The 25,353-nt window shown below is 44.5% G+C and overlaps 4 protein-coding genes across 5 annotated transcripts; 3 read left to right on the top strand and 1 right to left on the bottom strand.

Annotated features, from left to right (window-relative positions):
• Positions 1 to 89: 89 nt before the first annotated feature.
• On the top strand, positions 90 to 2,624 carry LOC139773016 (uncharacterized). 2 transcript variants are annotated; one of them, XM_071707190.1, is made up of 3 exons: positions 90 to 251; positions 653 to 879; positions 1,509 to 2,624. In XM_071707190.1, exons 1-3 carry the CDS (start codon positions 225 to 227, stop codon positions 2,431 to 2,433), a joined length of 1,179 nt encoding a protein of 392 aa, XP_071563291.1. In that variant the 5' UTR covers positions 90 to 224; the 3' UTR covers positions 2,434 to 2,624. The 2 variants fall into 2 exon arrangements, with proteins under 2 accessions (XP_071563291.1, XP_071563290.1); XM_071707189.1 differs by having other exon boundaries at positions 90 to 260.
• LOC139773006 (RNA helicase aquarius) lies at positions 2,527 to 25,353 on the bottom strand. Its single transcript, XM_071707168.1, has 16 exons — positions 25,223 to 25,353; positions 24,866 to 25,115; positions 24,017 to 24,653; positions 23,651 to 23,829; positions 7,869 to 7,982; positions 7,446 to 7,549; positions 7,167 to 7,278; positions 6,846 to 7,059; positions 6,685 to 6,733; positions 6,370 to 6,605; positions 5,693 to 6,080; positions 5,102 to 5,350; positions 4,653 to 5,010; positions 4,323 to 4,579; positions 3,115 to 4,249; positions 2,527 to 3,035 (listed from the first exon to the last, which is right to left on the bottom strand). Exons 2-16 carry the CDS (start codon positions 24,941 to 24,943, stop codon positions 2,808 to 2,810), a joined length of 4,338 nt encoding a protein of 1,445 aa, XP_071563269.1. The 5' UTR covers positions 24,944 to 25,115; positions 25,223 to 25,353; the 3' UTR covers positions 2,527 to 2,807.
• On the top strand, positions 9,458 to 16,307 carry LOC139773015 (G-protein coupled receptor Mth2). Its single transcript, XM_071707187.1, has 7 exons — positions 9,458 to 10,236; positions 13,556 to 13,820; positions 14,166 to 14,467; positions 14,671 to 14,749; positions 14,875 to 15,035; positions 15,196 to 15,436; positions 15,524 to 16,307. The coding sequence occupies exons 1-7, from the start codon at positions 10,185 to 10,187 to the stop codon at positions 15,720 to 15,722; spliced, it is 1,299 nt and encodes a 432-aa protein (XP_071563288.1). The 5' UTR covers positions 9,458 to 10,184; the 3' UTR covers positions 15,723 to 16,307.
• Mthl5 (G-protein coupled receptor Mth-like 5) lies at positions 19,672 to 23,588 on the top strand. The gene is made up of 2 exons (XM_071707186.1): positions 19,672 to 21,192; positions 21,821 to 23,588. Exons 1-2 carry the CDS (start codon positions 20,232 to 20,234, stop codon positions 22,471 to 22,473), a joined length of 1,614 nt encoding a protein of 537 aa, XP_071563287.1. The 5' UTR covers positions 19,672 to 20,231; the 3' UTR covers positions 22,474 to 23,588.

Raw genomic sequence — 25,353 nt, 5'->3', positions numbered from 1 at the left:
GCCGCCGCTCGGCCCGGCGAGGACGAAGCGTGCGCCGCGCGTAGGCAGCGAGTACACGCGCGTGCATCGGGCGACGTCAGCTGTCGTCGTCGGTCAACCAACCGCGGGAGAGACGGGCAGTGCCGTCGATCAACGATCCATCACGGCGAGACGCGGTGGAGGCGAACGCCCCCGCCGTCGGCGACGGCCTCCCGCCTCAGCGACGTGCCCCCCCGAGCGTGAACATGTTCCGGGACGGACAGTATCTGGAGGTGATCAAGGTACCGCGTGCAACAGCTGTCAACAGCTGGCTGTCAAGCGTGTGCGCGCGCGCGCGCGCAACAGGCGGGCGCCCGCGCCGCGCGCACGAACGCGAACATCTGTTACGAGGACCGCGAGCGATACGGAGCAGAGATCTTTCCTCTGTCAGCAATATTATCTCGGTGTCTCCTTTTTTTTTCCCTCAAAACCGTTCGAGAAGTTATCGCCCGCGACAAGTGGAACGATCCGGAGAGTAGAGGATGGAGACGGGCGGTGTTGGACGATAATCTTTTTAATCAATCGCGTCGGCGGAGCGTGTCTCGTTAGTTTTCTGGAACGATATACGCGGTGATTTGTACCGAGCATATTGGGCATATATAATTGTTCATCGTGTCGCAACGTGTGTCCGCAGGCCTCGGACGATTGCCTGGCGACCGCCGTGGTCACCGTGCAGGAGAGAACGGTGGAGATCAAGAAGCGGAAGGTCACCACGAACAAGTGGCTGCAGGTCGAGGACTGGGCGGCTCTGTACGAGATACTGGAACGAGCGATCCTGCGGAACGGCCGCCGGGATGATGGATCGTATCGCGAGGGCCGGGGTTGCGAGTGGAGAAAGTCGACTCGTCAGCTGGAAGTCACGTAAGAGCGCGACCGTCCCGGTTCGATGACTTTAGATTGTTTCTTCGGCGAATTGATTGGATGATTTCGACTCCGATTTAACTTAAGTGACCTGTGCAAAATGTTTCGTTAACGTGGATAGGATTGTCAATTTTTTATTGCTTGACACGTGGGAAGGAAGATTTGGAGATTAGGGATGATGAATTATACATGTAGTCAAAAATTCGCCGGAAACAATTCTGTTGAATTAATCGCTGATTAAGTTAATCGGAATTTAATCCTATTCAAGATGTTCTATATTGTCTAAATAAAATATTTTGAATTAAACTGCAGAGGAAATTTATATTTTATAACATATAATAATAAGTTTGATATTAAAGATAGGTATGTATTTCTTATGTTCATTTTTATCAATGCAGATTAATTTTGAACTCGGTTTAACTTGCTTTTTATCTTTTTCTAGTTCTAGGAATTAGAAAAAGATAAACAGTAAGTTAAATCGAGATTAAAGTTAATCTACATTGGTGGAAATGGACATTAAACATGATAAGCTGAGCTTGCTGCAGATAGAAAGAAACAATACTCAGACGAATCTTTATCTCTTCGCAATCAGGAATTTACATACAAATAACGTGAATTTCGTACAACAGGTACACTTTCGAAAACCCGGAGAGCGCAAGCGACGTGTCATCCTTGCCCACGATCAAGGTGCACGTGTCGCCAGCCCGGAAGAAACCGGTGAAGCGAGAAACAAGTGACGAAACGTCGAAGAGGAGCAAAGTGAAGACGGATGACGATGCGGCGAAACGAACGAAAGAAGAGAAATCTCCGATTCGAACGCCGACAAAAAGCGATCGACTGAAAAAGACACCGGGAAAATCGGCGCAGATTTCCCCGAAGAAGGCTGAGACTCCGAGCGCTACCGCGACAAAGCAGGAAGATCTGAAGAGGAAGAAGTGTCGGACGTACAAGCTTTCCGACGATCTGGAGAACGCGCCGTTGGAGGAATACATCCCGGACGCGCCGAAGACGAAGAGATCGTGTCCGGACTTCAAGTACGTGCCCAGCCGGAAGAGCGCGTTGGAGAGTATGCGATTAACGTCGAACGAGTACACGCCGACCGTGTGCGACAGCAAGGGAGGCCGCGTCGCGGAAGACGTGAGCTACGTGCCGAACTCCGTCGAGAGACTGGAGGCGAATTACGAGATTTACGAGCCACGCGCCATCACGGTGGTGCCCGACAGCGTTCTCGAAGAGTACGTGCCGAATTCCAAGGGACTCAACTCCTTCATAGAAGAGTACGTGCCTAATTCCAAGGGACTCAACTCCTTCATAGAAGAGTACGTGCCCAATTCCAAGGGACTCAACTCCTCCATAGAGGAGTACGAGCCCGACTTCAAATCCCCGAGCAAGCTGATGAAATTCGACGACAGTTACGTGCCCTCGAGCGTGCGACGGAGCGCGCCGAACGACTCGAAGAGAACTCCGAGCAAGCCGGAGAAGTCGAAGATGCAGAGACTGGAGGCTCGTCGGAAGGAGATGGTCAAGAAGAAGGTGGATCATCTCTTCTCGTGAGACACACGAGTGTCTTAAGTGCTTAAGTGTGGCGGTACGCGACTGAAGAAAGTTTTGCAGGGAGAGAGGAAATAGATTCTGGTACGACTGACATCTGTAAAAAGTGTAATTTATCTTAATACGATATATAAGATTCTATATATTACATTATTGTATAGTGACATCGATAATAAAATAGTTATTCTTGCTAAGTACAACAGTATTGATAGATTGATAGTTAACGAACATCATTTACAAATGTATATATTGATGTCTTGGAACTGGAGCAAATAGTTGTTTCATTTCCATGCTGCAAAATCGATTATTCCACTTCCGACATGTCAATATGTTTCCTAATGACATCAGTCCTGCGCATACATCAGTGTACGATCCATTCAGCGGTTGTCTTCGCCCTCGCTCGGAGGATCTTCGACCAAATTCTTTATAGGCTCGTATTTCTTCTCCGCCACTTCTTCCTTGGATTCTTTTATTTCAGCGTTATCTTGGCTGACTTCCTCTTCGTCGTCGGTATCGTCATCGGCACCTGGATGAGCAGGAATCTTATGCGTCGGACTACCCATTGTCTGCATGGTTCCCGGCTTCTGCCACATCTTTTGCGATCCCTGAAAATGACGAAGACAGACCGTGTAATCGATATATCAAGAAGCGACGTACGTAAATCAATTTAAAAATAGAAATTACCTTCATTCCGCTGACTTTTTCCATGTAATAATCGTAAACGAACTTAGCCATGTGCGGCATATCCTCGATCTCCATCGGGGGTGTCGAGGGTACGGCGTCGTTCGGTCGTTCGGTGGGATAGAGCTCCTGTGGCAACAGTTGCAGCTTCAACGGTCTCTGCATCAATTGATCGAAGGCCGGTGTCAGCTCGAAACAGTTCTTGAAGAGGGACACGCGAGCGAAGACGTAGAGACCGAGGCGGGCACGGGACATCGCCACCACTAGACGCCTCGCGTCTCTCAGGTGACCAACCGCGCGCGTCTTCACCAGAGACAGCAGGATGTAGTCGTTTTGCTGACCCTGGTACTTATCGACAGTCGTCACTTTGTTTGGTCGGCCTATCAAAGGATTATTCGCGCACCGGATGTTTATCACGTCTCTTATCAGATGCTTCTGACCGTTATATGTCGTTAGGATACTGATCTTGTCCGCCGGATATCCCAGCAGGCGCATGTACATGAACACCGCGACGCAATACTCGGCCTCGGCGAGATTCTGATAGAAGTACGCGCTGGGTTCGCTCTCGCCGACGCCGTTGAAATCCTCGACATTCACCAGTTGGAAATCGTACAGGAAACCGGCGTTCGCTACCAGATACTCGGGGCTGCGCTCCACGTGCACCAGATTGCCCAGTTTCTTATAGCGCCAATTGTAGAGATTGCATATGCTGGGTCTGGCGCGACCTTGGCCGTCGAGATCGACCGTGGGTACGCCCAGTCTCACGAATCTCGCGAACAGCGATTGCTCCATGTTCGAGTATTTCTGGAAGGCCATGTTCTTGATGACCGGCGGCAGCTGATGATGGTCGCCTATCATTATCCAACGTTTTAAACGATTATATCCATCCTGGGGATTTTGTAGCAACAACGGTATGAAAGTCTCGATCTCCAAGATCTGCGCGGACTCCTCCATGAGAATATTGTCGTACTTGAAACCCATGTCGACGAGCTCGCGACGTTTGAGCGCCGCGTGCGTACAGGTCATAGCGATCACCTTAGCCTCCTTCACGAGCAAGTATTTCGACCTATCGAGACCCGATCGCAGTAACTCGAAAGCACGAAACTCCTCCAGTTGTGCGAATATCCTCTCAATGTATCTGTATAAATGATATCTCGTTAAAAGTAGTCGTGATTACTCATCTCGTAAGAGTTTAACGCGCGTCTTCTTACCTAAAGCAACTGCACGCAATCTTGAGATCCTCGTCGTACGAATTCCGTTTGAAAAGCGGCTGCGGGGCGTTGTCGAAGAACTTGTGGAAGGGAAACTCCTCGTCGACTATAGCAGATAAATCGGACTTCTCACTCGTGTGCTGCCTCTGCTTCACTCTGGTCTGGAAACGGTCCCATCTCGTGGACACTTGATACATGAAGAAGTAACCCGCCGTTTCACACGTGTACGCGACGTCCCCCTTCACGTTCAGGGATTCCTGAGATGAGAGATACATTGTAACAACTGAATACAATTAAACAATATTAATATGTAATTTGAAAAATAAGTACCTGTAATCTCTGAACTTCCAGGAGCAGATCCAAACGTTTGGCGAGAACGTAATTGACCCTGCCATAGCGACTGAAGTCCTTTTCCGTCTCCAGAGCCTCCTCTCCATGACCGAGACGCAGCAGATGCCGCTCGTCGATATCGAGGGCCATTATCTTCTCGAAAAGCTGATTGAGCGCTTGATTGGAGTGCGTCACGATCAGCGTTCTCTGATTGGGAAAATTATGATATAGATTCGAGATGATTTGCACAGCGACGTCCGTTTTGCCGGTACCGGGCGGGCCGACGACCAGCGTCAGACCTGGCTGCATTCCAGCTCGTATAGCTTCGACTTGCGTCGGCGTGAAGGGAATCTGATTTCTGTAACGTAAACATGTTTTTCATCCGTTCAAAAAATAACACGTTTTAACATACTATTAATACGCTACGGAAGAGTAAATAAAGTGCTAACTTTTTCGGTTCGTTCGCTCTGTATGGACCTCTACTGGGTGGCACGTGCGGTTTAACTGTAATGATCTTCTTGATCGGTTCGTCGTCGTGCTTTGCAAGGACGTCCTCGAAAGTCAGCTGGAACGGCCGCACCAGGTTTCCTTCGTCTTCCGGCCTCGTTTTGCACTCGTACTGAGGAAAACTGGCTCGTAGATGGTCGATATCGAGGAATGTATCGTTGAAGTCTATCGTCGCGATTTCATCTGGCATTCTGTCGAATCCAATATTTATTAATGCTCTATTGATTACGGATATTATATATTTCTTAGATTATTATAGATGCAAATTATAAATTACGTGAATTATTACAGAAAGTAGTACAAAAATGTTAATCTATTTTTCAAACAAATAACCGAGGAAATTACTGCTTGGAAGATACTGGTAGAGTAACTGCACGAGAATGTAATTACAGAAGAATATATCTACTGTTAAAATCTCAAACTCAGATTTGCCCATCCGTTTATAATCAATGCTGTTCCAAGCAATCAAACAAGGTACACCCACAGCTTTATTATTGGTACATACGTACAGATAGATAATAGATAGAGATTACCTAGAATAGCATGCTGCACCCGGATCGCCGTATCCGAGGATTATGTCGTGCAACCAGTCGGGCACGACGCATTCAGTATTCATGAGCTCCCTTATAGTCTCTAACACGGCTTTGAAGTTGTTCTCCTTAGGTTTACGCCTCATTATGATATTAAATCCCTCGTATACATCCTCGCCGCCATGGCTGGCGTTGTCCATATCGATCCGGTATTGATTACAGTCCAGCCACACTCTATAGGTGCGCGAATCGCCTGGTAGAATCGGCCTCGGCTCGGGGCCATCCTCTATCACTCTACCGTTCGAGTCGAGCATACCCTCGACTTCGCACCCTCGCACCGTCGTTAAACCCACTTGTGGCACGAAGGGGAGCTTATGACTGTATTTAGTGCCTGCGATAAAATATCGTGATAAAACGTGTCTTATTGGTAATAAAAATAGAAAAATGTTTGCTGACAAATCTATTTTTGCCAAATATATTCTGCAATTGCAACAAAATCGTCCGCACAATTTTGAAAATAAAAATTAATTCGTCTATTACATCTCCGTTATCACAGCGAGTCATTGATTATTACAAATTATTAATTTATTATATACGTCAGCAAGTTTTTTATTTTCTATGCGTAATCGATTCTTATTTATGAAACGGTTTCAAATTATTCTCTTTAATTCTTATCTTACCGATAGGATTCGGCGGCTTAACTGTGATGAGAAAGCACACGTCGTGCTTGCGAAGATTCTCCCATTCGGATTTAATTTCCTTACGGACGCTGAGGTTTATCGTCACATCGGCACGGACTCTCGATGGCCTGTTCTCGCCGACGTTAGGCTTAGCCACCTCGACCACCGCGAATTGCGTGATAGGTTGAGCCATTCTGGCCCATCCGCCGAAGTAGACACCGCCGTCCTCCGCTCGCCTACGAGTAAGAAGAAATATCGTGATTACTTTTATTTTCACGAAGATGAAGCTGAATGCAACGCGACGATTCCACATACCAAGGACTCAGTCTGCTCACGGCGTCCTCGATGTCTTGTCGTATTTCGTCTGCGAACAGCGGTAATATAATACATTTAACGACTGATATATTACGACTCATAAATTTAGATACGATAATAAACGACAACGTCGTTCATTCTTTTTATCGCTTTCCACATACATGTAGATTCCAAACGGAATAGATTGAAATTTCGTAGCAGATAGTCGTGCAACGTGAGGAACTGCAGGTTCAATTTTGGCAGAGCCAGACAGCCCTCGCCAGAAAAATATTCGGTCGGGACGATGCTCTCGTTCCAGATGATGTCCTCGGTCGGGTAGAGGGGCATCTCATTCAGCTCTTCAAGCTGCGACGGCCTACGCTCGTGTCGCGATATCTGAAATTAAAACGCACGCTCTCAGAATTCAGATCGACCTTGATGGCCGTAAAATCTCTCGCGGTCTCTCTCGACGTTTTTTCTTCTTTTTTTTTTCTTATACCCACCAGCAGTTCGCGCAAAAATTCTATATCCAGGCGGTACCAATTCTCGTACTCTTCTCGCTCCGTGGGCGGCACTAAATTCAAATAACTCGCGATGGACCTCAATTTTTCTTGACTGAAAATAAAATCCATTATTCGCGGCGTTTCGACGCCAACACTTCGTGGTTTTCTACGTCAATAAATTACTTCGGGCCACACATGAATCATCTTACGGGATGTTATTTTCGAGATTAATTAACCCATGTGTATTTTGTAGGGTAAACAATTGCGGGCAGAACTCACCTGAGCGAACCGAAGTGTTTATACAGAGCATCTCTGACGTTCACACTGGCTACGTTGGCCAATGCAAAGCTTCTCAGATCCGGGAATTTCGCAAAGACTGCATTCTAGAATTGGAACGTTACCTGCTAATCTCGACGAGTTCGGGAAGTTATTATATACGTAATACCGATGCACGTCAGCGTTAATGACATAGCGGCTAATAGGATTAATCATAGCTACTGAAATTCAAGTTTGTGTCTCATGATCGACAACGACCGGTTTGCAAGGATCACACAACGGATCTGGAGTTCGTTATTTTCGCGTTAAAAACAAGTCGTCTATATATAGTAAAAATATATAAATTGAAGACGTCATTTCACAAATTTGAAAAATTATTCAGCACGTATACAAAATTGTTTTTTAATCCGTAGCGACTCTACGTACCTGAAGAGATGTAATTTTAGCGTAATGCAACTCCGTCATGTCGTGATCTGTCAGGGGATTGCCGGTCTCCTCGCTGATCTCGAACCGGGCGTAGAACTTGAGCATTTCCAGGAGCTGCAATCAAGATAATCGGATGAATAATTTTTAGGGCGGTGATACTTATTTTGTTACGCATTATGAGTCATATAGTTTTTTTCATGGAGACACGCGACCGACTATGCGTGCGTAATAAAACCAGAATCAACAAAATCGTTGCATTTATAATCGATCTTTGACGTCATAGAAGAGGACCGGCCGCAAGTATGTTAATCGTTTCTCTCAACGAAAAAGGTTTCTCCTCTCTTTCGGTAAAGTACCCTCCCGAAAAATTCAATCTTTCTTCGTTGAAAAACCCTATATATATTTACCACACTCATTCATTAGCTGAGAAAATCATTTTCCGCATTGTCTTAAAATATCTCAAAAAATGAAGATTATTTATAATTTCTTATTTCTGAAAACATGAATTTAAGACGATCGGAAGATGAATTCTTCAGTTCTCATTTAAAACGTCCTAGATATATCATATATTGTGTACGTACGAAAGGTATTATTATTATATGTAATTATTATATTATTAGATAATATATATTTTACTAATTATTATAATATATAATAATGATTATGATTATTGCATACAAAATTGGTAATATTAGTTAATAGATACATTTCAGGTGTTCTGTTATGTCGTGAATATAATAGCTTCCATCATATTCTTTTGGACAGTCTTTTCGATCAAGACTGATAGATTAATCAGTTCGCTTAATAGCGTGCCTAATAAACGAGCGTGCCAATTAGCACGGCTCGTTACTCGTTCGTTACTTCGCATGTTCCACATATCAAGCGACTCTTCGAATGCGATTACCCGACTGCGGTTTGGAGGAAGAGCATCGCAGTGAATGTTAACGATAGTAATTAATCATAGTAATTATCAGAATTTCCTATCGTTCCGTCGCGGCCTTCGCTCGCATGTGCGTGCGAATACAATACTCCAGGGGATAACTCTAAACTTTCAGGATAGTTCAGATAGCGTTTGCAGTGTGGATGCACAATATCGTCAGCATTTTAATGCTACGTGTAAAAAAACGATGCTGAATGCGTAACGGTATATATCTCCAACACGTTTCTTTACCACGTTCTTATTCACGCGGCGTGACGTTCGTAAAGCATTAAAGCGATAACACGCAATATACCTCCGTGTTCCTTTTCTCCTTCTCTTATAACTAACTTAGACGTCTTTTTGCAGCATATTCCCCTTGGAGCGCCACCCCTTTCTCGGTAGCTCTCACTCGAACGCATCCCTATTTGCATATCGACATCTAGAAGGAAACCTGCTTCGAGATTGTTTCATTCATCAAACGATTGTTTCATTCTGGCCATCGTTCTCGAGGAGATGGTGCCAGGTGGTGCCTCGCGAGGATAAAAAAGACAAGAAGGAGAAAGAAATAATGCATGGTCGCACCACACGAGTCCATCCAAACGCAAAAAGTGGGAGAGGAACGGCGCTATCTCTCAGCCGCCGGTCTCTCCGGGTAAGCTCCGGAGAACAGTCCGCCGTCACGTTCAGTTTCGTTCGCAGCGCAACTGCGTGAGCTCGGCCAACGCGATTCCATCAGCCACTTCAATCGCTTATCAGGGGTTCAATCGTATCGACAATCAAAACACGTCGTCTTCCCTGTAAAAGCTCGCGTGACACGCGTCGAGGACTTTTCTCGCGATTTCGATAACGCTCGCGCATCCCGTCTGCCTCATTCCGAACAAACAGAAAACTACCTTTTTTCGCGAACAAAAGTTCCTTGTCAGTTCTTTTCGAGTGAGAGTGAAGGTCGATCGATAAGGGACCGATAAGATCGCCGATAATCTTCTCAAGCTCCTCCACGTTTGCAGCAGCCCGAGTCGCAGCGACTCTGAGGAGCCACGAGAAGAAAGGAAGAAGAAAGGAAGTGTGCCGACAGAGGAAGCCGTCCGCGGGAAATCGTGACAGAAGCGACCGGCAGTAGCGAAACCACGGATCTTGTCGTCGTCCGACTCGTAGAACTTCCCAGGAAAGCTGCGAAAAACAACCCGCGGTCGTTCCTTCAGCGGTGAACGCCAGTGCGACCCGTCGTCGCAGGGTCCGTTGACCCTCGCTTGATCGCGTGCGTCGCGCCAAACAAGCGACTCTTCCCTTAGAGAACGCGTTTGCGTCGCCCAACTCGGTTTGTCTATCTTCGGCGAGAAGCAGACTCGCCCCATACATCGAGGAACGAGGAGATGCGGTAACGAGAGCGAGATATAATGTTGTCCGACGTGAGTTACGGCAGGCAGCTGAGCGCGTCGTCGATCAGAGGTGAGAGCTTCGTGAGCTTCCCCTGCGTGTCCATTCGTCTTTGTGCGTCAGACTCTCCTCCTCGTGCGACGTTTTTACAGAAACCTCTCCTGTGTACAGGTTTTATCTACGTCGATCATACGTCGATAATAAGGCTGATTGTAATTAATCAAATTAATGTCATCGGCAACGTCATTGGCCACTTCGAGCTTCTTGCGGATCTTGCGCGGATCATTGTATTCCATTTTCCAGAACTTCGCACTTCGAAAATCCTCCCACGTGGAACCGATCACACACATTGTAAAGTTCACTTCTTTTATCAATCTTAAAATATTGTAGTTTCATAGGAAGATTTATAATATTCAGAAATCGCATAGTTTCGCATTTTACGATTCGCATAATCATTTCTTTTTCATAAATGTGCGTCTCGCGATCGTGTTTCGCTTGTCTGTTTCTAGCGTGTACATCAGAAACTTATTTCATTTACGTAAAACGTAGCTCATTGGTATTCTACGATGCAAACTCGTCTATAATACAGTCGCAGTCGTGCATACGGTTGGCGGTGGAACATCCGATATTCAATTAACTTATCAATCGTCAAAACCGGCCTGAACATTATACAATTGTACGATTATAGGAAAATTTGCGTTCATCGATAAAAAAAATCAACTCCAATCTATCGTAAGTATCTTCTCAACAAGGAAGCTGCTGTACCGAAGAGAATTATTACTAGATAATAATTTGCAACCAATATTAATGCATACATTCGATCGGCGCGTGTATCTCGCAAGAGACAATATTTCGTTGTCTACTTGGAAATCGCTTAATGTTGTTGAAAACTAATATCAAGATAAGCGCACTGTAAATTATTGTGAAAAAGTCGCAACCGGTTCTATAAATAAATGCAGATGACGAGATTGATGCTTAATCGTGACATTTTATAATCTTCATAAGGCTAATTTGATCTGGAGATACACAGAGTGCATTAAGCACGCCACTTCGATTATCAAAAGTCTTTCGCTCGTGTGTTTTCTGTTAAGATGAGATACCTATCTCAGGCGAACGGTCGCCACGCATCTTACAATTTACTTCGCCTGCAGGATATCTCATTTCGAACAACTTCTTACGATAATAATCGTAAAAAGTTGCGTGCTTACCGCCTTTGTTTTTATTCTACATGCATTTTATAATCTTATTGCTTGCGAATAGTTCATCGCGTTAATGCGACAATCTAGACTGGACGAATAGCGGCAAATTTATCGATATACTTTTATATATATAGATATGCATATATATATATGAACGATGATAACGGCGACACGTGAGGCATAAAAACGATAAGCGTTTATTCCGCTCATTATACGGCAATTGCATGTAATTAAACATGGCGCTTATATCGTCTTTAATTAAGTTGTCCCTGCTGCACCTCCAAGCAACGGAGGTGACGGCTGCGTCGATTCATAGTAATTCCACGGTTTACTGAAAAGTAAAAATTATTTTCAACGTTAGGATTTTCCTAGAAATTACGTGACAATAATATTCGACGATAATTACGTTGTAACGCGAGATCTTTAGAGACTCTGTTGATGATTTACGATACGAAGTATCACGTTCGAAGTTTACAATCTTGACGTACATACGGTGACGAGATAGTTACATCGATCGGGTCAAGAGATCGTCCCAGAAAACTTAAATAATTGCGAGAGAAGGCAAAAGTGTGTGTACGATTAACGACGCCGATCGTTTCGCAAAAATAATGTTATCCGGCGAGATTTCTTGAGGCCGATATCATATTATAAATAAGAGATGCAAAAATAAATCGAAGCGTTTAACTGATAATAGTAATAAATCAGCAACAGTAAAAAGAAGGGAGTAGAATACACGAGTTCAAAAAAACATACGTATCGCGTGTCGATAAATAAAATATATAAAATATTTTTTAATGAAACGATTAACGTTATCGATGGATATTAAAGAGTATTAACATAACAAAATTCTTATTTAACGCCTCGTGCGGGCATTTAAACTTTCACGATATGATACGTCGCGTCTTTTATAAGACAAATTATTCGCTACAACATATTAATTTGCACTCAAAAATAAATCGAAGCATTTAACTGATAATAGTAATAAATCAGCAACAGTAAAAAGAAAGGAATAGAATACATGAGTTCAAAAAAATCATACGTATCGCGTCGATAAATAAAATATGACCTTTTTTAATGAAACGATTAACATTATCGATGGATATTAAGGAGTATTAACATAATTTATAGCAAAATTCTTATTTAACGCCTCTCGTGCGGGCATTTAAACTTTCGCGATATGATACGTCGCGTCTTTTATAAGACAAATTATTCGCTAAAACATATTAATTTGCACTCTCTCCGAATTTCGTGCAGCATTAAATGCTCTCGTAAAATGTTAAAAATGTAGGTCGAACGATACACCGTTACAGAGCATCTGCCTGCGCACGTGTCCGGTGCAGACGCAGTGCGGTCCAGCGCCGTTAATAAAGAGTTAACAATCCCAAGTTAACAAGAGAGTCATCCCTCCTTTCGCAACTTGTCGCAGATTGTTTGATATCGCACATCTGCCATCAGTGAACTGGGTTACGGGTGCCGTTTCTACATTGCGTCTCTTATTGCGACACGCCCGTCTCTTCTCCGTCGAGGAGAAGGATGCCGGCGTACGCAGACGGATGTACCGAGCGTTGTATCGAGCTTGGTTTTCCCATTCAGAGAGTTCCCGTTTCATTTTCCGCTGAAAATCTCGTAACCCCCGGATAACGGAGATAACGTCGGGTCTAGTATCACCGAAGATAAAAAAAATCGTTTGGGTATCAGGCCAGCTCTTGTGTGACGCACGCGGAAACTCGTGGTACGCGTGTTTTGCGTTAGAACGCGGCAATACATTACATTAAGATTAAGATATATTCGAGGACATTTCTAATTCTATTATTAATTTAATATACTTGACCCATCATCAGTTTAAAGTGCAATATTATATAAATATTTCATAGAAAAGATTACGCTAGAAAGAAGGTGCCTTTGCAAACGAGATCGTTGACAACAACCAGATTATTGTTAGAATATTTTAGGATTATTATAGAATTATTGTTAGAATTATTGTCACAGTCTTTCCGAGAAATTGACGAGGACATTTAATCAATGAGAAAGGAATCATTCCTTGTCACAGTTTCGCGCTTATAAACGTGACAGAACGTGTAAAATACACGACTGTGTATTTTAAGCTACACGCCTTTCTGGCAAGCGTCCGTCTTTTCACGGAAAAGCTGAGTCAACCGTATCACTACATTTCGAAATGCGACGTGTTGCAGGTTTCCTCTGGTTGCTGTGGCTCTGCCTGTTCGCGAGCTCGGTCACCCCGAGCCTATCCTTCGACGTATCCTGCTGCCCCGAAGGCACGGTATGGCAATACTCGTCCAATTGCTCGAACGGCACGAAGATCCGCCTGGAGTGCCCGTCCGGCATCTTCCTGATGGATCCCAACATGAGCGACCACGATAACTTCACTGTTATCCACGAGGACGACACCGCCTGGTTGTTGCCGGACATCGATCATGAAAAAATCCCGGCTGACAGGTAGAATCTCCGCAACTTCCGCCTGGCCTTATCTGCATTCTGCCGATTACGGTTTTATCTGCGGAGAATTAATTTGTCGCACACGTGCTTGCGGAAGGAAAAAAGAAATAGAGAGAAGCGGTCGCGCTGGAAGTAGTTGATAGATTGAGAAACACGAGGAAAATCCTGGTGTTCGGAAATTTTCTGAGCTCATGTAGTATCTCGTTATTATTGCAAGTTATTACTCTGCGCAAATAGTCCCAGGCAGTTAGAATCTTTCGTAATGGATGGACGATTAATATCGAGCTTGACTGATCCACGACTGAGCGTCGATTTTTATCGCTAATGAATCTTTTTATTCATTAGATTCTGCATAGCCAAATCGGCGCGGAGCGAAGGCGAGATCGCCCTGGCGTGCTTCGACGAGCTGATGGACGAGAGCGTCACGAAGACATGGAAAAACACCCTGATCTGCATCGTCAGCATCATCTCGGCGATCTTCCTGATCGCCACTCTGGCGATTTACGTTATACTGCCGGAATTACGGGAGTTGCAGGACAAGGCGATGATGGCCGCCGTCACGACTTTGGCGGTCAGTTACACCGTCCTCTCCATTCAGCACTTACGGCCGAACTTAGAGGACGATTATGTCATCTGCGTTTCTCTCGGTATGTAAAATTATATATAACTATCATTAAGTTGCTCTGATAAATATAGGTAAATTTATCGCTGATTTGGACATATGAGAAGCATACCTTAAAAAGCTGCACATAAAAATAGTCTCATTTTTCTTGTTGCTCCCTTATTGCTCCTCAAAATTCGTGTCCTTCCGACTTTTCGCTATTATCCAATCCATACGTTTGCATTTTAGGATTTATATTATACTTCGCCTTCATGTCCGCGTTCTTCTGGTTGAACATCGTGGCCTTCAACGTGTGGCGATGCGTATGGTAAGTGCCAGGCGAATAAAACACCTGAGAAACACCGGGTGTACGTAAAATTGTAATAACATCTATCAAAGAGATAGATTACTTCACATTCCGCATGCGTCTTCAAAATTCAATTATCCGTACAGGTTTAAGAACTTCAGGATAAGGGATCAATCGCTCTTCTATGCTTACTGCGTTTGGGGATGGGGCGGTCCAACGTGTTTTCTTATCGCCGCACTGACGACGCACCATATATCGGGAAATCACCTGCGACCCGGCTTTGGCGAATTTGCCTGTTGGTTCAGCGGTAAGTTTTAAATTTAAAGAAATATTCCTGTTCCGACAAAGAAATTCAGCGAGTGACTTTGCTGCTTCATAACATTGTCGAAATACAAATTTAAAAAGTTGTTTATCGGGCATTTCTTTTATGTAAGCTAAAATATTATTTCGTGCATATTATTTCACAGGCGTTATAGAGACGTGGGTGTACTTTTACGGGCCGATCGCTATTCTATTAATGTTAAACATGATCTATCTCGGGATGACCAGCTGGCGTTTGTGGCATCAATATCGCGATTACACGGGAAGCAAGTTGCGAGTTTTGCGATTTAAGTGCCTGCTGTACATTAAATTGGTGCTCGTGATGGGTATTACCTGGATCTTTGAATTGCTATCATTCGCAATCGGGTCGAGGATGGATGAATTCTGGTAAGCGATCGTTGAGACATCCTACCTTGACATCAATATTTATCAATTACTAATAAGGTGACCCACAAACATTCTCTTTTTCGCCAGGATACCGACGGATCTGTTGAATGGCCTTCAAGGATTCATCATATTCCTGCTTCTGGTCGCGACGCGGAAAAGGGTGCGGAAGCTGTTGGCGAAAAAGCGGCCGTGCGGTATCGCTTTCCCGAAATCCTGGGCCGCGTACGAGGACGAGGAGTGCGAAGCGGTACTTCCCGAAGAGCTCGAACTATCTCAACAAGGATAAGACACTCTTTCAAGGATAGGTTTCCTTCTTTCGCAATTTCTTTTCCAGGATCATCACGCCGGTTTAGATGTGAGAAATATCGCCTAGGAAAAGATAATCTTGATTTATATCTGTACATTGTCCGTAATCAGGCACAGATAACGCGACTGTTGTCGACCTTTTGATTAATTTGGTTTTAAATAACTCGTTTATATATATTCATTTTATTTTCATTCTGCACGAATATAGTCTCAATTATGTCAATCCGTTATCACTCACGAGTCAGTTTAATCGAAACCAATATTACTGTAAGTGTATCTCTTGTTGACATATATATTATCACTTATTCTTTTACGTATAGCGCCATAAGAGAGACATAAAAATACGATATTTGCCTGATAATAAGTTAAGCAATATAATGTGTGTTTTAAGTATCCGATCATCGTGGAACACACGTCGTATTGTTTTCGATTAGCGTAATGGAGTACATTATTGTTAAGCGCTGCATAAGAATCTCTGTAAACATTATGCAAATGTTGGACCGAATCACTGTACGTCTGTGGAGGAAAACACGTGGAAAGAATATAATTACGAAGATTACAATTACTCATCGGTGCGTAATATCATTTCATGCCTTGTGATTCAGTTACAGTTTCTCGTTCAAGTAAATCACTCGCGGAAACGTGACGAGATGAGTCATCCGTTCCCCACATTTTCTACGAAAACGCGTAAAATCCGACTCATTTGCGTTGTTTTCGTTACACTTTCGTTATCGCGAGTACTATGCATGACGTATCGCGCGGATCTACGGCACGAGATTATCTCGCGTGCGGTGAAAACATTGCGCAAGCGAATCCAATCGTGAATCTGACGAGCATCCGACATTGGACCATCAAGGTATACGGCTATCAAGGTGTAAACAGTTGAGCAATACGTTGCGATGCAAAAGCCGCTTTCTGTACCCGAAGGCTACCGGACACTTTCACCGTGGGCGAGACAATAGACCCAATATACGCGCGTACGTTAACGTGCTCGTTGAGCTCGAGAGTATCTCCCAATAAAAATCTGATTCACACCGCAGTGACATAAGGTCTAGACAACAGACTTAGGAAAATTGTCGCCGCGGGCACGCGGTTAAATGTACGTTGGTAAACACACATCGCTTGTCCCACTTTCATTGATATCGCGTAATTCGTTACGCGTCATCCACTTCGACATGCGTTCATTAATATGAATTGTATCGGGGCGTGCCAGATCTAGAGAACCTTTGCTCGGTGGATTCTTCAATCAGTTCGAGGCTGATTCTTTAAATCTTCAAAAATGTCAAGGACGACTTATGGCTTAAAAATTATTGATATCCTCGACATCTTTATTAAAGAAACATGCATTTCACATTGGTCGAAGAATCCATGGACGAATGACTGGTCTGCAAGCCTAGAAGTAGGTACTCTGTGCCATCACGTTGCATTCTAACAATACAGCATCAGAAATGCATGAAACAATACCGCGTATAACAAACCTGATTGCATTCTCGCAGTGCATTCTGGCTTGTTGATAGACGGATAGATAGTAGGTCACGACACGAACTAAATTTGTTAAGCAAATTGGATCGTCCCGAGACAATCGATGCTGTTAGGTGCAACGAGTTCGCCTGAATGTATTCGACCCCGCGAGACATTCCGCGAAATGCTTTCACGAAATATTTGCAAACGTGCAAATATTTTTTATATATTGTTCCCTAATTCTATAAAATAAATCACAAACTACAAATATTGCTATTTAAATGCGATTCGTTCACGATAAAAATATTTATCAAAGTATAAATAGAAAGCGAATTCTTCCTATTAAATCTTTCATAATTTCCTGCTTTAAAAACAAAATAAATATCTCGCTGATACCTGAAATGCCGATTCGTGCTGTTACATGCAAATAGATGCATCCATCATAGCCAGGGAATTTATGCTTTTTTTTTCTTCATTTCTATAATTATGTCAAAATGACTTAATAATAAGTAATAAGTGACGTGCCTATGTAATCGAACGATCATTTGGATAAAGGTGAAGTGGAACAAAAAAAATGAGAGAAAAAGAGAAGATGGATGAAAAAAATCTAGATGAACGTAAATATTATCTCCTTGCATAAGTTGCTCGCGTACAAATATCACCATCGGTAGGATTAACAGATTAGGCATGAAAATTAATCCACGACATTCCCGGAACTTTTGTTAAGCTACTTTATGGCACACCTACGCTAATGAAATGCACCGTCAAATAACTGGAGATGACAGAGAAGGAGTAATTTTTGCATTCATCTCGTGTGTCTTCGACACAGGAAGAAATTACATGTGAGAAAAGGAAGTTGCAAGTTTGATCAAAGTTGTTTAAAAAAAAGAATTGTATTATGACGTACATGTAAAAGACGAATTTAGGTTGTATGAAGAATCAAAAACGTGCAAAATTATCTCTCTCTCTTTTTAGACGTGTTAAAGTTAACAATGACTCGATTGTTCAACGAAAGAGAAGCAACGCGTCGCTGTCATATACAACTAATTGAGAGCGTAAATAGAGCATGTTAGCGTTACATTACGTGCGTCTTGAGAGCGGCTGTAAAAAGGGAGTACCGACAAGAAGGGGGGAAGCCATTACGAATTACCGGGGCCCGACAGTCCGGAAGACCTTATTTGCCTTTCTCAGAGGAATCATTATTGGTCCATCTATTTTTAGCATGCATTGTTAAATCGGTAAATCCCACGGAGAATTTCGTGAGAATTTTTTTGCGCGTTTCAAATAAAAATATGACAGAGATGTGTCTTCGGTACAGGAAAATATTACATGTGAGAAAAGGACTTGCAGTTTTGACTGAAGTTGTTTAAGAAAAAGGAATTTCATTGTTGACGATCAATGACAATAGCATTTAGATTAGAAAATGGACGTTGCACTCTGTATCTCTATATTTCTATTTATATTACAGCGCGCTTACTTTTACTGACACAGTAAAACGCGTGTCGAGGGGACTGAAAGTATTTTTTTAATCTAAACTCGAGACCGCTCTCGGGTCTGATACATAGATATATTCGACTGCGATACAGCGTTTCCGCAGAGGAGCATGCATTTCATAAACACATGTCATATTTTACACACGTCCTTGCGGGTTTATTGTTAACACGTTTAAAGAAGAGGTGGCGAATGAATAATACAAAGACGAAACGAGAAGAACCGCGAGAAAACAAGGAAAAGAATGCGACTGCGTACTTGCGAATTCACGTAACTAACGCAGACTTGCATACGCTGATGTTTATGATAATATTCGGGAGAAATATCGTGCTGCTTTCGTAATTTGTCTAATGCCGATTTCTACCAATGTAGATTAACTTCTAATCTCGGTTTAACTTACTTTCTATCTTTTTATAACTTTTAGAACTAGGAAAAGATGACAGGTAAGTTAAACCAAGATCAAAATTAACCTGCGTTGATAGAAATGGACATAATTCACCTGGTGATAATTCTGACGGATAAGATTAAGAGGGAATCGTCCCTTTTGTACACTTACAATGTCGAAGGCTGAAAAATAATGACAATTTTTGATAAGAATAATCTCATACGATGGAATCGTTGCAAAAAAATAAGTTTTGAGTAATTTTTCCGAGTTATCAATGTTGCCTGATAAGAGTATCGGCCTGATTAAAAACTCGTTTCTTTCTTATATATGGTTCTTACATTAACAAATTCGCAAATAAGTTGTTTTGATAATTTTTCGATTAATTCCCATGTCCCAGTTCCCATGTCAGTCATTCATTGATATCGTTATCATCGATAATCCTTTGACATTTCACTAGAGATTCAAATGATCAATATTGTCATATATATTGCTGATAGACAATGTGTGCTTAACTCTTAAGCATAGACGCATGATATAAATATATATTCAATTATTATATTAAATATTAAAAGTTTTATATGTCTAAAAGGGTATCCTATTCAACACTTCTGCATTCAACAAATGTTGGAGTAAAGTAGAGTAAAACAGACTATCTTCTAAATTTTGGGATGTATAAGATCCCTTATAGTGGTGACACATTAAGACATTAATCCTAGAGCTCAAATCCGATGAAGAAAAAGCAAAATGAGAAGAAGAACCGTATACATTACAGACAGAAAGAATGACGTAACGAATTTTACACAATATTCTGAATTTTTTTAAAAGCCGCGTCGGCACTCGAGAGAGTTCAGAATACATCATCGAAAATGAAAGGAGCGCACAAAGGCGCGTGCGAGCGCAGCGCTGACGCGCGCCGTTGTGTCTTTGGAGCAGCTGAAACGAAGGTAAAACTCGCTTGTGGTCGTCGAGGGACGCAGGGGGGCCGAGGGAGGGCACGACGCGGCGAAGAACGGGAATGTCATGGCGGCGGACGCGCTGGCAGGGGGTAGATAGGTAGGTAGCCAGCCGCGGGACGGGAGGCACTGGCGGTCACAGGCCAGGTATGGTGAAGCGAGCGCGAACACGCCGCGCGATGAGCTGAGTGAATCACGGATGAACGGTTCGCGAGACGATCGATCGGCCGCACGGACGCGGCGGCAACTCGGTTTTCCGCTCGACGGCGAAGAGGCGGGAGAGCGTGGCCGCGGATGCGAACCTGAGGAGAAGACTCGCGCGCGTTTCGGCGTCATGTATACGAGGATCGTGCTGCTGTTGCTCGCCGTCGGTTGGGAGGCGAGGACCGTGCTCGCCGACGCCGAGACGCGACCCGTCGGCGCCGGCGTGACGGTGAACATCGGCAAGTGTTGCGAGCCCGAGGAGCTGCTGGTGGACGACCGGTGCACGCCGCTGGCGGAGACCAACGAGACCAAGTGGCGGCCGGAGTTCGTGAGGGAGCGAGACGACGCGGCGCAGAGGAGAACGGGATTCGTCGAGCCCAGGTACGAGCTGAAGATCGGACGGCCAAGATGCGACTCCGACGAGCACCAGTGGCACGTGTACTACTATCCGTCCGGGCCGGATCGGCTGGCGATCCTGCCGAGCGGCGTGTTGCGCCACTACATCGTCGACCTGGCCAAGAGCATGGACGAGAATCGCGGCGTCTACGGCGTCGCGATGCTGAACAATCTCGATGACGATGACGACGACGACGACGACGGGGAGACACGCGCGACCATACACTACGACTATCCGTTCGGGCATTACTGCGCCGACAAGGTGGTGCTCAGCGGGGATCGACTGGTGGCGACGTACGCCATGCTTTGCGTGCCGGACGTAGCTGTGCGCTGGACCGACACCAACTACCTGATGAGGCACGCGATCGATCCCGCCTTCCACGCCGTGTCGATGGCCTGCTATCTTATCGTCGCGGTGGTTTACTTCGTGTTGCCGCAGCTGCGCGATCTCGTCGGCAACATCATCACCAGCATGTCTCTCTGCCTCATGGTCAACCAGTGCGCCTCCACCGTCAGGATATTCACAGAGTTCGGCAATCACGTCAGCTTCTTGGTCGCCGGTACGTGAATCGCGAGCGGTTGTCTCGCTTAGCGCGAAAGTGACGAATGGTTTTTTATTTATGCAGTTGAATCACACGCGGCTTCTCGATATGTCCTTTTGAAGATGCAAATGATTCTCCTGTGACGAAACCGGCGTGACGAGGCATATCTGATTATCTCCGGCGCATCATTTTAACGTTCAATTAAACTCCGTGATGAAATTGGAATGCGTTCTGTCTGTAGAAAGAAATATCTCGATAATTTATCACAGAGAAAGGTTGCATTTAGGAGTGGCAGCAATGCAGCAATTGACGCACTGTTGCTGCATTGCACACTCAGCAATGGAGACACTTGATATAAATTTATAGAATTACCGTGGGTCAGCTTCCCTCGGGCATGCCGAGACAGCGAAATTTGCGGTCATATCCTTTTCGTTTCAAGTGCGTTAGCACCATCTGCGAGACACGCGAATGAGTCATATTTCAGCGCGAGAGCGAACGGACTGACGACGGAAGGACCAATTAATAAGCGCGACCGCTCGAACGCACCATCTGCTCCGACAGCAAATTGCCGGGACGAATTTCCCGGACGGACGTGTGCCAGGAAATACCACGCTGAAATCATTTCCGTCTCTTTCTTCCTTTTCAGACACGGTCATGTACGTTTTCCTGATGGCCGCCTTCTTCTGGCTCGGCGCCCTGGGCTACTACGTGTGGAACACGTTCAAGTCGCGCAACGTATTCCTGCGGGTCACCGACGGCAGGAAGTACTGCTACTACTCGTCCTGGGTCTGGTGCATAACGGTCTGCATAGCCGGCACGGCGATCTTCGCGCACTTCGCCCTCGAGACGAACAAGCCCACCGTGGGCGGCGCGACCTATCCCGCCCAGGAGACCGTGGGCTGGCTCGGGCTCTCCGTGATGTTCATGTGCATCGCGTTCACCATCATCGTCGATCTGTGCCTGATACTGACGACCGCGAACAGGATCAAGCGGATGAGCACGTACGGCCGTATTCATCACAAAATGAAGTACAGCTTCCGGATGTTCGTCTATCTCTACGCGATCATGAGCACCGGCTGGCTCTCGCTGCTGCTCTCGCAGTTCAAGTACGACGCCCTGATATACAGCCATATCGTCGTGAATCTGCTGCAGGCGCTTCTCGTCCTCTACGTGTGCGTGTTCGGCCAGCGTAGGGTCACGTTCCTGCTCGGGAAAACGTGCAACTGCTGCGATTCCGGTGACAACACCGAGGGCCTCGACTGGGGCGAGGAGATGACGGCCATCAACGCGGGTTATTAAAGCGCGCCTGTCCTCGATGAACAATCACTTGCGTTACGAGCGTAATCTGCACTCGACTCGATGATCGAACGATGACGACGGCGCGTTTAGATCACGATTAGTAACACGACATCGCTCGCGGAACGATGAAGAATGCATTCGGCACGCGCGAGGCGTGGATAGAATTCCGTACAGTCGTTCAAGTACGATTATATTCGAATTGAGAATATACTCGTTGCACATCGTACAATCTCAATCTCAGAGTCATAGCTCATAAACGTACATCTGTCGCGCGCAAATTTTTACCAGATATATATCATAGATATATGCGCATATATATTGAAACCAAAAGTTATTCTTTATAGAGTGTGAAAAATGCGTGGATGTGTCTCTATTCCGGAAGGAAACAGTATTATGCGCGTAACGGCGTTGTTTTAGAGAAATAAACGCGAAACGTGCAAGCGAAGAATATGTAAAGAAAGATACATATATATCGGAGACAATATCGGAATAGAAACATGCAGCAATATATTGTAAATAATGCAACAATCGAGCCAATGTGCAAGTTAAATGTGAGCGAAGTCGAGGAAGTCGACGAGGCATTGAAAGATCTTACAGGTTTAAAAAATTTGTAAAAAGCATCATACATGAAGTATATATGATGCATTTCGATTAGAGTGTTCGGACTGATACGTAAACGATGGCACTGATAAAATTGCGTACGTCTTTCGTATTCCACGTTCGGTGATTATGCGTGCCTTAAAACGAAATCAATCTCTTGCCTTGTAAAAAAAAAAAAGAAATGTACGCTTATCGAGACATTTTTATCACTTCGCGATTTTGACACGTCTAGTATGTTGTATTTATCCATGATCATAGCATATCATGTCGCCATGACTTAGTTTTTTAATCTAAATATAAAAATCGATTGTATTATGCAATATCGTTAATTGACGGCCAAGTTTGCTGGCGGGCGTGTTGCACAGTACGATTAAAATATGTGTCACCGAGTCTCAAATGATCTTATACTTTTAATGGCAATTTTGTGTTTAATATTTATGTCTATACAGTAAGTCAACTTTTTGTACGAGAGAGATTTAGATTTATTAGATTCGATAAACGAATATTCAAATTAATGTCGTAAGTTAAATTATTTAACCTGCCCTATTTGTACAATAAATACTTTGCAGCGACTCACCTGTCCGAACAAACTTCCCTCCGGACGATGCAGCAGATTAGATAACTGGCAACGCACCACCAGATGATTGTCGTCCATGACAGTGTTGAAGAAACGTCTGGTAGGAAGTAAAGCCTCGAGATCGATGACCAGCTCCAAAAATCTCTCGCAATAACGTACTTTATCCGGAAGTACATTTCCTATTAAAAAATATAAATAGAGTTGTTTACAATTAAAGATAAATTGTTTCAAGTACTTAATTTTATATGAAATTTAGTTGAATTTCTGGTTTTAAGAGAGTCATGCTTAAAGAGTCAGGAAATATATTCTTTTAAAAATGTACAGGTGAAATTTAAATGGACATACATAAAGATACGCATAAAATACCTTCTGCAGAAATCGTTTCCAATATCGTCATGAATTTTATCATGAGCCTGTGCAAGAACTTGCGTTCCCACTCGAGTTTCTCCTTACGCTCGGGATTATCCTTCTTCCTTATAACTTTCCAATATTTCCTCCATTTCGGATACTTTCTAAATTCGAGTTCCCGCCTGCCTTGCTGCAGGGAGATCCACATAGACAGGGACACCAGCCTCTTGGCCTCCTCCCGAACCAAGGACACCTCCATGGAGTTGAAGCAATGATTCAGGAACACTATCAATGCCGTCTGTTCTTTCAAATTGAAGTCCATTATAGATTCCTCCAGGCACGCCTCGAGGACCTTCTGAAAGAATCCGGCGAACTGCGTCGGATTCTTCTCAAACGCCTCCCAGACTTGCACCCGCTCCCTGAACTTCTCGTTCACCATGACGACGATGGACATGGTGTGCTGCCGCGTGGCGTTCTCCGCATTGTAATTCGGCCAGAGGAAATTCTCCAGATACTGGCTGAACTCCAGCATCATGATCCTCCGGACGGAGAACTTGGACGCGCATATCTCCTGCACGTAAATCTCATCCACCACCTGGGAGTCGAACGCGAGATGCGTGTTTGTGGTGTGCGGCGCCCAGTACTTGTTCGCAAGCTGCAACACAACGGAATCGCAATGTAATCGCGCAAGGTATGCAAAGTAACGGCAAGAACTGATAGAAAACTTGGCCCGTCACAGGATTCAGGCCATGACATCTCAAAGGATACGAAATAACAGCCAGAATCAATAGAAGTGCTTGATGACAAAATTTGGGCTTGTGACATCTTTAACAATTCGTAAACTTCTCTATGATCGTAAACAGATACCTGGGTGAGCCTGTCCGCGTTGATCTGCTCTACCGTAGGAGCGGGATTGTTGCTTTTGATAGGCGGTGCGTTCTCCATCGTATCCGTCAGCTCCAAACTGCACGCCAGAAGTCAACCTAACCTAACCTAACCTCCATCCGCCGGTGTCGACGACGAAGAACTCGCAGCCGCGGGCCCGCGGCGGGCAAACGTCGCTTGTCGCGCGAGGAGAACGCAGAGGGAGAATTCTCGTCGAATTCCTTCGCGATTCCTTTAAAACAAGATAAAAAAAAGCAGATTTGATCCTTCTAATTGCAAAACAAGACGTAACGTTGGTACGAAAATATACGTATGCGTGGCCATGCGTGGCGTACTTGCCTGCGCGATTCGGATATTCGGATTTGGCGCGGGCTTCCCGTCACGCGGTCATGTGACCAACTTTAGTTCGCTCCGAGGGAGGCGACGCCGAGCTGACAAGCAACTGTCCGGAGTGTCCGGCCTTATCCGGG

This window comes from Temnothorax nylanderi, unplaced genomic scaffold (genome assembly GCF_030848795.1).
Source record: "Temnothorax nylanderi isolate EJ_2023f unplaced genomic scaffold, tnyl_v1.0 TNYL_tig0056_pilon, whole genome shotgun sequence".
NCBI lineage: Eukaryota > Metazoa > Arthropoda > Insecta > Hymenoptera > Formicidae > Temnothorax > Temnothorax nylanderi.
This window is presented reverse-complemented; position numbering and strand designations above follow the sequence as displayed.

What these genes read in the sequence shown, in the direction of transcription:
- LOC139773016 (XM_071707189.1), top strand. Translation starts at nt 225, where the DNA reads ATGTTCCGGGACGGACAGTATCTGGAGGTGATCAAG. An exon ending in AGTATCTGGAGGTGATCAAG is followed by an intron (nt 261 to 652) that starts GTACCGCGTGCA and finishes GTGTGTCCGCAG; the next exon opens with GCCTCGGACGATTGCCTGGC. An exon ending in ACTCGTCAGCTGGAAGTCAC is followed by an intron (nt 880 to 1,508) that starts GTAAGAGCGCGA and finishes TTCGTACAACAG; the next exon opens with GTACACTTTCGAAAACCCGG.
- LOC139773015 (XM_071707187.1), top strand. Translation starts at nt 10,185, where the DNA reads ATGTTGTCCGACGTGAGTTACGGCAGGCAGCTGAGCGCGTCGTCGATC. An exon ending in GAAAAAATCCCGGCTGACAG is followed by an intron (nt 13,821 to 14,165) that starts GTAGAATCTCCG and finishes TTTATTCATTAG; the next exon opens with ATTCTGCATAGCCAAATCGG. An exon ending in TGTCATCTGCGTTTCTCTCG is followed by an intron (nt 14,468 to 14,670) that starts GTATGTAAAATT and finishes TTTGCATTTTAG; the next exon opens with GATTTATATTATACTTCGCC.
- Mthl5 (XM_071707186.1), top strand. Translation starts at nt 20,232, where the DNA reads ATGAACGGTTCGCGAGACGATCGATCGGCCGCACGGACGCGGCGGCAA. An exon ending in CGTCAGCTTCTTGGTCGCCG is followed by an intron (nt 21,193 to 21,820) that starts GTACGTGAATCG and finishes CTTCCTTTTCAG; the next exon opens with ACACGGTCATGTACGTTTTC.
- LOC139773006 (XM_071707168.1), bottom strand. Translation starts at nt 24,943, where the DNA reads ATGGAGAACGCACCGCCTATCAAAAGCAACAATCCCGCTCCTACGGTA. An exon ending in AGAGCGAACGAACCGAAAAA is followed by an intron (nt 5,011 to 5,101) that starts GTTAGCACTTTA and finishes TTTACGTTACAG; the next exon opens with AAATCAGATTCCCTTCACGC. An exon ending in ATTGCGTGCAGTTGCTTTAG is followed by an intron (nt 4,250 to 4,322) that starts GTAAGAAGACGC and finishes TCATTTATACAG; the next exon opens with ATACATTGAGAGGATATTCG.